Source organism: Panicum virgatum, chromosome 5K, assembly GCF_016808335.1.
Source record: "Panicum virgatum strain AP13 chromosome 5K, P.virgatum_v5, whole genome shotgun sequence".
NCBI lineage: Eukaryota > Viridiplantae > Streptophyta > Magnoliopsida > Poales > Poaceae > Panicum > Panicum virgatum.
This window is the reverse complement of record NC_053140.1, coordinates 29,889,357-29,904,079: the sequence shown is the minus strand read 5'-3', so window position 1 is coordinate 29,904,079 and position 14,723 is coordinate 29,889,357. Positions and strand designations below refer to the sequence as shown.

The 14,723-nt window shown below is 51.1% G+C and overlaps 2 protein-coding genes across 2 annotated transcripts; both read left to right on the top strand.

Moving 5' to 3' along the window:
• The first annotated feature begins 2,016 nt into the window (after positions 1-2,016).
• LOC120710622 lies at positions 2,017-4,324 on the top strand. Its single transcript, XM_039996253.1, has 2 exons — positions 2,017-2,914; positions 4,012-4,324. The coding sequence occupies exon 1, from the start codon at positions 2,041-2,043 to the stop codon at positions 2,896-2,898; it is 858 nt and encodes a 285-aa protein (XP_039852187.1). The 5' UTR covers positions 2,017-2,040; the 3' UTR covers positions 2,899-2,914; positions 4,012-4,324.
• A 3,060-nt stretch (positions 4,325-7,384) lies between these two features.
• On the top strand, positions 7,385-10,298 carry LOC120710620. The gene is made up of 2 exons (XM_039996252.1): positions 7,385-8,172; positions 10,075-10,298. Coding segments are annotated over exons 1-2 (789 nt in total). The 3' UTR covers positions 10,076-10,298.
• Positions 10,299-14,723: the final 4,425 nt, after the last annotated feature.

The following is a 14,723-nucleotide window of genomic DNA, read 5'->3' as shown; positions in this document are numbered from 1 at the left end:
AACATATCCCCGTCCGTGGCCTCTGTTTTTTACCTCATTAGGTATTTCATTGTCCATTGACCCAATCTGTCTTATTGGTTGTTCCTCTTCTCCACCATCGCCACCACCAACAACAATTTGCAGTGAACGTGGATCCTCCATGAAAGCAGAAGATGCAATGTCTTTAGGGCCTCGAACACCATCCATGGAGGATGCTCGTTGATTCATGGAAGCGACGGTGAGAGGTATACTTGATATCTCCTGCATAATAGCAAAAGTAACTAAATCATTGACAGATGGAGTGCTAAAGCAAATGAAATTAGCAAATGATGATCGGGGTGCAGCCCATTGAACAGATGGAGTTCCACCTATATGCAATAAAAATACCAGTTTAGATTATACTAGTTACCTATGCTAAATTATACTAGTCTAGCATGAATGCATCCAGAAAATTATACTAGTCTAGCATGAATGCAAAGGAGATGTGTGCTCAAGATGCATACGATCGAACTGGGATTCGTGGCCTACCTCGCCGCAGCGGACAGGTGGACGATCCCACAAGCAAAGTTCTACATTGATCGCAAATGAAGTTGCCGTGCTGCCACACGATCACCGGCCGGTAGGGCTTCGCGGCAACACCCTTCCGCCCCGACCGCGGCAACGTCAACCTTCCTGGATGGCTGTTGTACGTTGCTGACGGCCGCCGCAGCCTTGCGTCCTCCTCCTGCCGTCCGCTTCTGGGCGCGCCTGCAATACGGCGGCCTGCGCGGCAGCTAGGGCTCCAGTGCCGCCTTCCATACGAGATGAGTCCACGAGGAACTTCCGTCCCACTATCGCTCAATTGACGCGGGAGCCGAGGTCGCGTCGTAGCAAATTGAGCCGAGAACGCGGATAGGGGGTGCGCGTGAAAGCCGATCTGAGGGAGCCGAGCCGCGTTTGTGTGAAGGCCGAGCCGTTCAGCGCGCTCACCGTTGGATTGGAGATCGACCGCATTGTGGCAGGTGCGCACGGGAGCGTCCGTGCGCGGAGGGGCGCACCCCATTTTTTTCCCGTCAGGCACCTGTCCCCAGGGTTTATCTTTTCGTTTTTTTTCCGAATCCCGCCGTTTGCCGGAAACGAAATTTCGGCCGAAATTTCGCCGAAATTCGCTAATTCCGAACGGAAAGGGACTTCAAATTCAAAAAACGAAATTCCGATGAATTCCGACCGAAATTTCGGTGATTTCGACCGAAATTCGGTGATTTTCGACCGGAAAATTATATAATTTGTGTTTTTCCTACTGTTCCCGAGGTCAAATGAAAAACTTTTGAATACCAACTTTGTTCAGTTTTTCGAGATCTACAACTTTTGTTTTACGAATTTTTTCATTTGAGTAATGGTTTGAAAGTTATTTAATTATTTTAAAAACTACCAATTAAAAATCTTGTCATTTCATGTGACAACTTCCATTTTCTCTCTTAGGCCTCAACTGGACTTTTATTATTCTTGTTATTGCGGATATGGCTATAAATTATTACAACACAATACATCCAAAGTATATTAGAATTATTACAATCCAAAGATACAACAGAGGCAAAGGCATAGTTCATACTAAGTTCATATAGCATATTCTCTGCATTTAAATACAACAAAGTACACCAATTGTTATATATATTCATCATCTGACAAGGAAGCTTAATTTGTGTAACAATGTTAGAAATTATTCTGTTGACTGCGCATACATTGTAAAATAAGAAAACGAATCTAATTTGTCTCGGTAGTTTACCATCCTTGATAGGACAAAGATACTTTATTCGTGCGTACAAGGCAAGTAATCTATATAGTACAAGCCTAGCAGTCAAATCTCCAGACAAACTTTTATTTTAAAGTGTGAGTTCGGTCATAAAAAATATATTAATAGCTGGTTAAAATTTTAAGTTCTCGAATACACGCGAGTCGTCCGTCCCCAGGACCCCACAACTCTGCTCAGCTCCGGCCCCACCGAGGCACCCAATAGAATCAAAAGCCGCGAGCACACACAAAGCGACAACACAAACCTCTTCGCCTCTTCTTGCTCCGGCCATGTCGCGCTTCCTCCGCCCCGCCGCCCTCGCCGCCGCAGCGGCCGGGGGGATCTTCTCTGCAGTCTCGTGGAGCCCCTCCTCGCGCCTCGCGCTCTCGGCCTCCCCCTCATCTTCTCCGTGGACGCCCGTCGGCCCCGCCGACGCCACCGGCCACATCGCCCTCGTCCGCGCCCACCCGGGCCTCCGCGAGCTCAACGCGATGCTCACCCCGGCCTCCTTCCTCGTCGACGCCACGCAGACGCTCCTCGTGGGTGCTCTACGCATCGCGCCCTTCTGCCCCGGGAGTCTCCGCCTGGCCCGCGACTTCACCACCGCAGAGATCCTTTCCGCGGAGTCGGAGTCGGAGGGCCCCGCCGACGCAGCGGCGGAGCAGGCGGTGCTGCAGGCCCGGATGTATATGGCCCTCCTCGACGCCCGCGACGGCCGCCTCGACGACGCGCTCGACGCCATGTTGCGACTCGCCGCGGAGCACTCCGGCGACACCCTCGCGCACCTCTACGCCGCCGCGCTCTGCCACGTCCTCGGCCATCACCAGGACGGGGCCCGGTGGCTCCGCGACGCCGCCGTGCCCAACCTCTCCCGCCTCGAGCTCAAGATACCGTTCGTGGAGGGCATCCTTTTCTCCACGCTCGGCTCCGCGCCGCGCGCCGTGGCGGGCTCAGAGGAGCTGGTCCTGGCCACCACGCTCGGGCTGGTGGAGATGTCGATGTGGTCCTTTTTCAAACACGGGGATCTGTCGGAGAGGCTCGAGGTGTTGGCGTTGATGGCATTCTTGCGTGGCGTCGTGGCAAGGAAGTTACGCAGAGATGATGAATCAGCACCGCTACAGGGATCTCAGAACGCCACCCCAAACTAGTACACGCCAAGCATAGGTCAGATGATGCTGGATAATTTCACTCAGATACTTTGATTCAGTCCTGTCATACAATTGGATGCAATCAATTTTGGGGTCTCGTAGTTGTTTGTAGTATTTCACGTGTTGCAAACTTGTATTGTTTGTGTGAATTATTCCATTATGCCATGATTCTGTGCTTGTTTGAATTAAACATCAATTTGATAGATCTGAATATGTTGATACAGTGTCCATTTAGGTGATGAATAAGTTGGTGAGCTTTAAGCATTTCTATGTGTTTAGGCCAAAGAGTCTGTCTGCTTTACCATTGCAGCCACATCCTTTCAATTCGTCCATATAAACCATGATAGTACCTTCTATGTGTGCTAGAAAGTTCAGTGAGTGGAGTCTACCTACCTGTTAAGGTGGGCAATTCGACACTGACATAATTGTTTTAGGAACTGAATTCAGTAAACTTATTTTAAATGCATTCGGCTGTAGGCAGTGTTTTTTCTTGGTAATAGATGGATAGGAAACATGCAACTCCTGTGTACAATTGAGGTCCAGGGAAGAAATGTCAGAACTGTGTATCTGATAATTGCTGGCGTATTTGTAATCAGAAGTATTATTCCATTTGGAAGATGTATCAAAGTGCACTAGTGAATGGTACTTATGCTTGATAGATGGCAATGGCCGTCGTTCCTATTTACCTTGCTGATCCTGCTACTAAAGTTAAATGGGGTGTCGATGGCACATTTTCCTGTTCAATGTGTCCAGGATTGATAGTACATATAAACCCGAATTGTCATATTTTGAATACAGAGTGCTGACCACCTTGTAATTACTACTTATAGCCATCTATTTCACACTACTACTAAAGCATTCAAAGTACAATAAATTACGTGCACAATGTACCAAATGACACATATGCATGTTAAGACTGGTTATTAAAAACACATGCTGTTCTTGTTTTTTATTTCTTGCTAGCTTGTTTCAATGTCGAAATGCCTATGCATCAAATCTGTACGGAATATTCTGTTATGAATGTCTTGCATTTTCAGTAGATTGTTTTTCTTCTCTTTATGACATATTGTGATCCATTAGTCCTAAGAACAGAGAATATTGTTGACCTTGCAGGAGGTGAATTGTCTTCAGAAGTCCACTCAGATTTAGGTAACCAAGTCAGAAGATCCTCGGTTAACACTGAATGAATGTTCACAGTGAAGTGCTGCTAAGGAGTTTTTAATTGATCAGAGTTTTGAATTGGTCGTGAAGCGATAGTGTAATGCAAATTTAGTCGCTGACCTTGTGTCCTTACCAAATTTCACTTTTATCTTGGCACTACCAAGGTGTACCGTAGATTTCTGCTTACGCTGGTGTGGCAATCAATGCATGAAAGCTGTATGACTTGATGGATTTATGTCACTGCTTGGATCGATATGCTGTGAAAATATTGCTCTTCCATTTTTCAGGATTACAAATCTTAGTACTATACAAGTTAAAGCATTCTTTGCCACTTCTGTTGCTGTATGCAAGCAGAGCAGCAGCTTATGCTGTTCTTTTTCAAATTTCTGGTGTCATTTTCCATTGCTTATATTTGTTGGAACATGTTTTATGTGGGCACATGCATATCTATAATAAGTTCATTCTTTTTGTTTTCAAGGCTTAAAAGATCCTAAAAGTTGTCCATCCAGGCAGCGCCCGCAGCTGAAGATAATTTTCACAGTGCTAAAAGTGCGTCTACTCCTTGATATAACAACATTCTTACACTCATCGATCACTAAGAACTATATAGGCTCAATTATAACATGGGTGCTAATTCGTTATATACGGTTTCTCTTACATCTTGTTGCAAGAGCTTGTTCTTAATTGTTCGTTTATTTTTAAAAAAATCAACTGTTGCACACATATTTTTTTCTCGTGAGCTGCTGCAGCCTGGAACGGTGTGCCAATCTGTGTTCAGCTGGCCAATCAAAAGAGCTACCGTGGCCGACAAGACGTTGAGCAGCCGTTCATCACCTCCTGCAGGCACACGCTGGGATACCAAACCAGCAAACCAAGCCACGCACCCGTTTCCATTCGTCCCCAACAAACTCAACTCTCAGTTCAAAAAAAAAAACAAACTCAACTCACTCCACCTCCCTCCGCCCGGGTTTTTTACATATTTACTATTATATTATAAGAAAGGACATCGCTCGTTTACCACTCTTAAAAGAGCTCCTACATATTTAGCACTACTGTAGCTGCAACTCTTACATTTTTACCAATTTGGCTGACGTGGCACGCAACAGCGGCCTGACACGGTGGCGCTGAGTCAGCAAGCTCATGCGAAATGTCCTTGCTGCCCCTGATCTCCCCCTCTCTTCCCCTCTCCGACAGTTGGGCCCCGCAGCTTCTCTCACTGATAGGTGGGCCCCACTCGTCAGAGTCGTCTTCCACCTCGGGCGCCCTTGCCCACGAACAAGACGCTCTGCTCCCGCCGGCGCCGCTAGCCGCGGAGGCGGCCACGGCCGCGACCGACCTAGACGCGCCGCCCCTTGGGGCCTGCCCTCTTCCAGCCGCCGGCCTTGAGCCCCTCGTGGTGCACGGGCTTGAGCCCATCGCGGACGTCGGGGAGCGCGCGGCCGAGCAGCACGGGCTCCACGACCTCCATGGCGTCCTTGTGCAACTCCATGGGCACAATCCGCTCCTTGATCGCCACACCCCCTCCATCTCCCTCCCTGCCACCACCCACACCCCTGCCGGCGGCCGCCACGCGCCCATCGCCGTCCCGGTAGCGGCGGTGCGAGCAGAGGGGCCGCGCGGAGCGCGAGGAGAAGGGCGCGGACCTGGGGGACGAGGAGGCGAGGAAACAGAGGGCGGCTCCAGAGGCCGCGGCGGCGGCATCGAGGACGGAGGCGGAGGGGCCGAGGAAGAGGAGGCGCGGGACCGGGAGCGGGACGCGGAGCGCGTCATTGCGGAGGCCGCGGCCGCCATCGCGTCCGGGACGCGGCTCGTCCCCGCGCAGGGCGGCCTCGACGGGGCGCTGCTGCTCACCGGTAGCCGCGGAGGCGAGCACGTCGCCGTCATCAAGCAGCTCGACGACGCCACGGGACTACCGGGGAGCGGCGGGTACGAGAGCCAGGCCGTGCTGCGGGAGGCCGCCGCCTTCCTCCTTGACCACGGCGGCTTCGCCAACGGGAGTGCGGCGGCGCCGCAAGCGGCCGTCGCACGGGCCAGCCGGAGGTGGAAGACGACTCTGCCGAGTGGGGCCCACCTGGCAATGAGAGAAGCTACGGGACCCAACTGTCGGAAAGGGAGAGAGAGAAGGAGATCAGGGGCAGCAAGGACATTTCGCATGAGCTTGCTGACTTAGCGTCGCCGTGTCAGGCCGCGTGTCGTGCCACGTCAGCCAAATGGTAAAAATATAAGAGTTGCATTAGTGCTGAATATATAAGAGCTCTTAAATATTTAAGAGTGGTAAACGAGCGAGTGCTCTTCCTTCCTTGTAATAGTAAATATGTAAAAAAAACCCTCCGGGCTCCTCCTGCTGCCCATCTATGATACGCGGATACTTCGCAAAATTCACGTACCGGTATCGGATACCGTATCGGATATACTTACTCCACGGATACTCCCGGATACGTATCCCGTAAGTATCAGACTATTTAGGTATTTTCAAATAATAAAAATAAATCGGATACTCGTGGGATACCTGTGGATACCTGTCCGATACCTTCAAACCCTAACAACACCACTCAATCACTTCGTATAAAGGTCCTCCGTTCAGCTGTGCCACCCTCTCATCCCCACTCGCGCAGCCGCAGGCCCGCAACAGCCTCGCACAGCTCTCTTGCTGTCACCGCCGCTCGACCAACTGCCCACGCCTCCTCCTGCTCCTTCCCCGCTGCTCATCGCTCCCTTGCCGTCACCGCCGCCCGGCCACCCGCCCGTGCCTCCTCCTGCTCCTTCCCCATCGCTCGTCGCTCCCTTGCCGTCACCTCCGCCCGCCCACCCGTCCGTGCCTCCTACTGCTCCAGCGGCTGCGCGGCCTGTCCAAACTGAGGCCCGCACATCTGTTAAAGCACTATTTAGGGTGGTGCTGCCCTGCTGGAGCTCGCCGCTGGCGGGCCGCCACGGCTGCCGAAGCGCGCCTCTGGACGGCCCGCGCGGCTGCTAGAGGGAGAGGATGAGCCGCGGCCTCCGGAGAGGGAGAGGAGGAGCCGAGAAGAAGACGTCCGACATCCATTCGTGGAACAGACGAACAGGTAAGATAAGGTTGGTTCTTTTTTCCTTTGCCCCTTCCCTTTTCTAATAATTATAGAACATATGAATATATGAGTTTATGACGCATTATAGTCCTTGGAACTTCTATTTTCTCACATTCTAATTCCTGAAACTTTTATTTATTTTTATTTTTTTTATATATTGGCGTATCCTCGTATCCTTGTTTTTGGAAAAATGTCGTCTCGAAGTATCCCCGTATCGCGTACCGGTATCCGTATCCGCTTATCCGGCAACATAGCTGCCCATGGCCGGCCGCGTCCTCCTCCGCGCCGCCGCACTCGGCCTCGCCGCAGCGGGGGCCCTCCACGCCGTCTCCAAGTGGACGCCGCCCAGGGAGATCTCTCCCTACGTCCCGTCCATGAGGTTCATGCTACTGGAGTCCGCGCAGGACCTCCAGGCCGCCCTGCTCGGCGCGCACCCGCTCTACGGCCAGCATCTCCGCGACGTCCGCGCCCGCGCCGATCACGACCTCGCGCTCGCCGACGTCGACCGCGCCGAGGGCGGCGACCCCGCCGCGGCCGCCGACCTCCGCCTCCTCGCGTTCCTCGCCACCCGCGACGTCCGCGCCGACGACGCCCTGCGCATCTACGAGGAGGCGGCCCGCGACGCGCCGTTCGACCCCCGCCCCCGCGCCCTCGCCTACCACCTGTGCTGCTTCGACCGGCGACACGACGAGTCGGTGCGGTGGAGCGCGGCATACCGCCGCCTCGTCCCGGTCATCGACGGCGCAAGCCAGGTTCCCGGGTTGGAGTCCCACGAGATGCGGGAGCTCGTCCGCGAGCTGTTCATCGCGGCGACGATGGGCGGCGTCTTTAGGATCCTCCACCCCGGGGACAGGGCCGCCGTCATGGACGCGGCCTGCGGCGCAGTAGACAAGGGGCTAGTCGCTGCGCTGCAGGACAAGGAGCTGTCAGCGACAGAGAGGCTTCGTCTGCGAGCTCTCCGCGTGTATCTGCACGCCAAGGTGCTGCTTCTCATCAAGGAGGCGAGGGACGTGGCCAACGGTGGTGCGGAGGCATCTCCTGTTTCATGGTAAGCAACCTTGTCCTTGCACTCGTCTCATCCTCAGATCTGATGCATGGATGCGGTGGATTGGATTATAAGCTATTGCGTGCAGACCTGTAGGGTTGTTGTGTACGTAGCATGTTTGATCGATTTGGTTATTCTTTGATCAATTTATCTGTTAGGCGCCAATAAGATTACAATCAGTTGGTACAACAAATCAGAACACTAAGTCTTGCTTTGTTGGTATTTATCCTTCACACGGAATCGATGGACCTTTTCATGTGCAACGCTATATGTTGTTGACGATGAACTGGGTTGGTAGTATTATGTCAGTTCTAGTATGGATTTGGCATTTTGTTGGAACTGAACTCAGGGTTTAACTTACCGACCGGTCCGACCAAACCGGCAGAGTCCGGTTCCGGTATACCGGTCCGGTTTGGCCGGAAACCGGTCGGAACCGGTCAAATTCAAATTTGAATTCAAAAGCCGCCGTGTAATCGGTTTGGACCAGCTTACCGGTCGGTTGGACCGGTTTATCGGCCGGTTTGACTGGTAACCGGTCTGTTTGATTGGTAACCGGCCAAATTCAATTTTTTTTCTTTTTTGGTTTAAATTCAAATGCCCACAAAGTATACTAAATAAATGTTTGTATAACATATTTTAGCCTAAATGAACCCTCCAACCCTCTTTTGTACAACTTTTACATTGTATTTGTATACTTTTATATGCACATTTTTTTGTTTAACTTTAAATCCCTGCAAACTATACTAAATAAACGAATTTTTGAGAAAATTTGACACCATTAGATTCGTCGCACCTTGAAGTATTTTTAGGAATTTTTTGGGAATTTTTCATTTTTTTAATTCAAATTTGAATTTTGAATTTGAGCCGGTTTGATACCGGCCCAAACCGGAACCGGGCCGGACCGGTTTGACTGGTAATCGGTTAAACCGGACCTGTTCCCACCGGTTTGATGAACCCTGACTGAACTGCAATACTGCACGCATACATGCAGATATAAATTTGGTTCTTCATTAATTTGATCAGTGCATAAGTAAGGTCCAGCTCATTACAACAGAACAGATGCTGAGTTTAGTGATATTATGACATTATTGCATAATTTTAGTATTAGTTTTAATCTAGTTGTGCAGTGTATTTGGTTTGTTTGAATTCTTTCTTCCCTGGACCCGTTCATTGGTCAGTAGGATCCAGTAAATTGAAACATAACAGAAGGTGCCAATGACTAGGATAAATGGTCTATATCCTTCCCGTGGAACCATTTGTTGATTTCAATGAACATAGTATGCGGCATTGCTTTGTCTACCATCTAGTTGCAAATGTATTTTGACAGAAATTTTCTACTGTTTTGTGTGGTTGTATTCAACTCTTTCTTCCATTGATGGATGCATAAGCCATAAGGTCCAAGTCATTGAAACAGAGCAGAGCAAAGTATTGATTTGTTGATACATGACATTATTTGTAGAATACATCTTTTTAACTAATATATGCTACTGTGCTAGTAGTGTCGTATGTATGAGATAAGGATTCCAATTGTTTTAGCTACATAAATATCACTATCAGACATCTCAACATCTCAGAAATGAGAGTTTCTTAAGACTTCAGAGAAATCTATAAATAAAAATAATGCAAAATATAATTTGTAGAAAAGCAAAAAAGAGGAAACAGTTGTGTCCATTTGTGAATTGTACTTGGGAATTTTTTTTTACAAACTGATGGACAAAGATTCTATTCAGTTTCTTTTAAAATTTATCTGACATTGTGTGAATCTTTTCCTTTCTCTTAGGAATTCCAAAAAACATATGTTACTTCCAAAAGACATGACTGCTCTGCTTTTTTTTCCCATATAAAAATTGTTCTAGAGCAAAAATGTTTACCTGGTGATTAAACCTATGCTACCTTTTTATGTAGATGAGGTTGACATATAATTACAGAAGTCGACAGTTCTTGTTTCTCTGAAGTGCCTGATCGGTCAAGTTACTATGGAGGCCATGTTCGTTGTATCAGCGTTAAGGTTCTAGATTGTAAGCAGAGATTTTCAACTAGCAGATCTGTTAACCATAGAAGCTAGGTTATTGTTTCGCAAGAATGTTAGTTCATGTGCCACTCGAATAGAGTTGCCTTTTATAAGGTCATATGCTCGAAGTTGACTTTCAAATTTTTTTTCAGGCATTAGACGTAATATCATTGACGGTGGATGTAATATTTTCTAGGCATGTAGCCCTTATTCACTGTGGCTTTTATTTTCTTAGAGATTATGAACTGGAGATGCAGTTATTTTTTACACATTGGTATGCAAGCTATTATAACCTCCGATCTTTGCAATTAGTCGGTTATGTTCTCTGGTTTCCTTATGAGAGAAGCTGCGTTTCCGTTGGAAGTTATGTCAGCTTCTGCTTGTTTGTGTTTTAGCCTATCTTGTAACGACTGTGCATGCTTTTGTTTTAAGGGAAAAGCCCAATTTGCATCCTCCAACTAGCATAATACTATCTCCGTTTCAAATTATAGTTTGTTTGATTTTTTCGACTCTAAGTTTGATCGCTTGTCTTATTCAAAAAATTTGTGCTAACATTGTCAAATTTCAATCATTCTTAAAGATTTTATATTGATAAAGCAACTTGGAACAAAAGAAGTAATATTCTACACAAATTTTTGAATAAGACAAGTGGTCAAACTTGAGGTCAAAAAAGTCAAACGACCTACAATTTGGAATGGAAAGAGTAGTAAGATTTTTAACCTTCAACTACAATACTAGACAACAGGAACCTCCAACTCTCAAAATTGAGCAAATTTGGCCCTTTGAGTAACTCCAAAATTGGTTATGATGGTTTTAAAAAATTATAAATTTCTAGTAAGATCTAAAAAAAATCAAGCATAATATTTTTAAATTAGGAATTTATGAAATTGGTACAATTTTTCTAAAAATGTAACTTACCTCTTAATGCTCTATTTGAATCTTATTTATTAAAAAATAATAAACATAACTACAAAGCAAATAAATACTACGAACATGAGAAAAAACGGATCCTAATAACCGGCAATTAGAGTACCAATACCAATAGATAGATTACCTTTTTCTAAAATATTGGTACCCATCTCGTATTTTTCTAATTTAAAAAATTACTTATAATTTTTTTTAGTTTAAACATGAATATTTTACATTTTAAAAAAATAAAGAGTTATCTTTGAAACCACATAGGGGTCAAATTTATCCAGTTTCAACACTTAGATGATCCTTGTGTATGAATAGATTAGATTTCATCAAATATCAATAGATATATAATATTCTTGTTATTGTTTCACATGAACATTTGATAGTTTTCTTATCCCATTGCAACGCACGGATATATTTGCTTGTCCGTATTTATTAATTTGGATACTCAGAAACAAACAAATTTGATGTGAAATTAATTAAGGTGGTATACTTTTATCAGTCGATTGATTTTAAAAAATTCCAATTTTACGAAATTTGTGTAACTTTAGTACAATCCCCCACTGCTTTGGGCACACCCGACTTGTGGAAAGCCTTCCGTGCGTGCTTTGGACAGGAGTCGTGCTCAATCCACATTTCCACCACCCCGCCGCCGCAACCGGAAGAAGCCAAAAGCCCCAAAAGATCCTCCTCTCCGCCGGCCGCCGCCATGTCCCGCTTCCTCCGCCGCGCAGCCTCCCTGATGCTGGGCCGCCCCTCAGACCCGCGTCCCTTCTCCGGCCTTTTCCTCGCCTCCGCCGCCCCGCCCGCCGCCGGCCACGTCGGCCTCGCCCGCGCGCGCCCGGGCCTCGGCAGGCTGCTCACGCCGGAGGCCCTCCTCCTCGACGCCACGCACGCGCTCGGGGCCGCCGAGCTCCGTAACCAGCCCCACACCGGCCGGGCCAACCGCGTGTTCCACGACGTCGTCGCCCCAGCGTACCTCGCGAGGGCGGAGGCCCTGGGCGACGCCCAGGCCGCGGCGGTCCAGCGCCTCCTCATCGTCCTGCTCGATGTGGAGGACGGCCGCTTCGACGACGCGCTACCCGCCCTCGCGCGCCTCGCCGCGGAGGACCACGCCGCGCGCCTGTGCTACGCCGCGATCTGCGACCTCATCGGGCGCTCCGACGAGGGCGACCGATGCCTCGCGTGCTTCCCGGAGGACCAGCGCCCCCGCCAGCAGTTGGCCTTCCAGATCGGCGCCGTGTCGGCCACGCTCGGCGGGGTACAGGTCGCCAAAGTCGACGGCTCCGAGGGCCGCGTGGCCTCTGCTGCCTTCCAGATCATCGACTACAGCGTCACCAAGATGTCCGCCTTCCAGATCATCATCGCTGCGATGCTGAAGCGCGCGGCGAGCAGGGACGTGGCGGCGCTCAAGGACGATGACGGAATTGGGATGTTCCGCGCGGTCTTCAAGGCCCTCTCCGGCGGCGGCGGCCCCGACCCCAATGGTGCCCCGTTCTTCCTTCTCAAGGCGTCGCAGGTGCTGCTGTCCGCCGTGGTGCTCCGCGCGCCCCCTCTGTCCGGTGAGCGCGTCCGCGCCAAGCTGCGCGTCGCGGAGCGCCACTTGGCCCGCGCCGTGCGGAAAAGGGATGACCCCGCGGCTGTCGCCGACCTCCGCCTCCTCGCCGCCTTCCTCGCCGCCCGCGACGGCCGCTTCGACGACGCCTTGGAGAGGTACGTGGAGATGGAGCGGGCCTGTTAAACAGACTGGACGCTTGGCTGTTCAGGTTCTTCAATTAGTGTTGGTCAGTTAGCGTTGGTTGGCTTTCCATCTTCTAAAGTCAGTTTCATCGAGTCTGTAATCTATATATGTAACTCTCCAAGCTATGAATGAATTAAGTTGTGTTAAGCACTTCTTCATGGTATCATTCGGGTTCCTTTCCTGAACCTCCCCATCTTCCGCTCTTCTCTCGTCGTGGCATGGCCAACGACGACGCGGCTGCTGCGGCTGCCGCTGAAGCAGAGCGCCTCGCCGCAGAGCAGGCCGCCGCTGCCCGCGTCGCGCGCGAGGCTGCTGCTGCCGAGAGCCGCGCCCTTCAGGCTGAGGTCGCTCGCCACGAGCAGGCCCTCGCTGATGCCCGACGCCGTCTCGCGGCGGCCCCCGCTCCCGTTCCTGAGGATGATGACGGCGCCTCGTCCGTTGCCACCGACGACATCGCCGGCGACGCTGTTCCTGCCCTCCACGCGCAGGCCCTCGGCATCCTCAACATCCGCGCTCTCGTTCCGGTGACCCTCGACCTCGACGCGCCCTCCTTCTCCAAATGGCGCCGCCTTATGCTCCTCGCCCTCGGCAAGTACGCCCTTGCCGATCACGTCCTCAGCGACGCCATCTACCCCAACAATCCGCACTGGGTGCGGATGGATCTTCATGTGCTGTCCTGGCTATACGGCACCATCACCACCGACCTCTTCGAGATCGTCACCACCGCCACTCCTTCTGCCCACACCGCGTGGGTTGCGCTTGAACAGCAATTCATCGGCAACCGCGAGACACGCGTGCAGATCGTCGACACCGAGTTTCGCACGTTGTGTCAAGGCGCTCTCTCCGTCACCGACTACTGCCGGCGCATGAAGACCCTCGCCGACTCTCTCATCGAGCTCGGCGAGGCCGTTCCCGACCGCGTCCTCGCCATGAACGTGCTCCGCGGCCTCTCCGAGCGCTTCCACACCCTGCGCCTCTTCCTCAAGAAGCAGCGGCCCTTGCCTGCCTTCGTCGAGATCCGCTCCGAGTTGCTGCTCGAGGAACTTACCATGGCGTCGGCCGCTCCGCAGCCGCCCACCGCTCTCGTCGCCTCCGGTGCACCTGCCTCCGATGGCGGCTCTCGTGCTCCATCCACCGGGTCCTCCTCGGGTGGGAGCGGCTCATCGGGCGGCGGTAACCGACTCCGCCGGCGCGGCCGCGGCAGCGGCTCCGGCGGACAGTCCGCCGGCAGCAGCGGCTCTGGCGGACAGTCCGCCGGCTCGGGCACGCCTGGTGGTGGCGGTTCTTCTACCTCGACGCCAAGGGCTGCCAATTGGCCCACGATCTACAATCCTTGGACCGGGACCATCCAGATGTGGCCTGGTCCGGTCCAAGGGTGGCGCGGAGGGCCATCTCCGCCGCCTGGGCCGCCCCGCTCGCTGTCTGGGCCACCTCAGCAGGCGTTCGCGGCCTGGCCTGCTCCTGATTCGGCTCCAACAGCTTGGCCGGCCCCTGGTCTTCTTGGGCCGCCACCTGTAGCTCCTCCTGCTGCTGCTCCGGTCTACTCGCCCACGCTTGCTGCTGGAGGTATTGGCCCATGGGATCAGCAGGCCCTTGCCAGTGCTTTCAACACCATGACTCTAACACCTCCGTCTTCGTCTGGTGATTGGTACATGGATTCCGGTGCCACTTCCCACATGGCCTCCCATCCCGGTATTTTATCTTCCTCTCACCCACCATGTTCCTCCACTCCTTCGTCTATCATTGTGGGTGACGGGTCCCATCTTCCCATCACTGCCACTGGGTCCGCTTCTATCGGTAATCTTCACCTAAACAATGTTCTTGTTTCTCCCCAAATTATCAAGAACCTTGTTTCTGTTCGTCGTTTTACCACTGATAACAACTGTT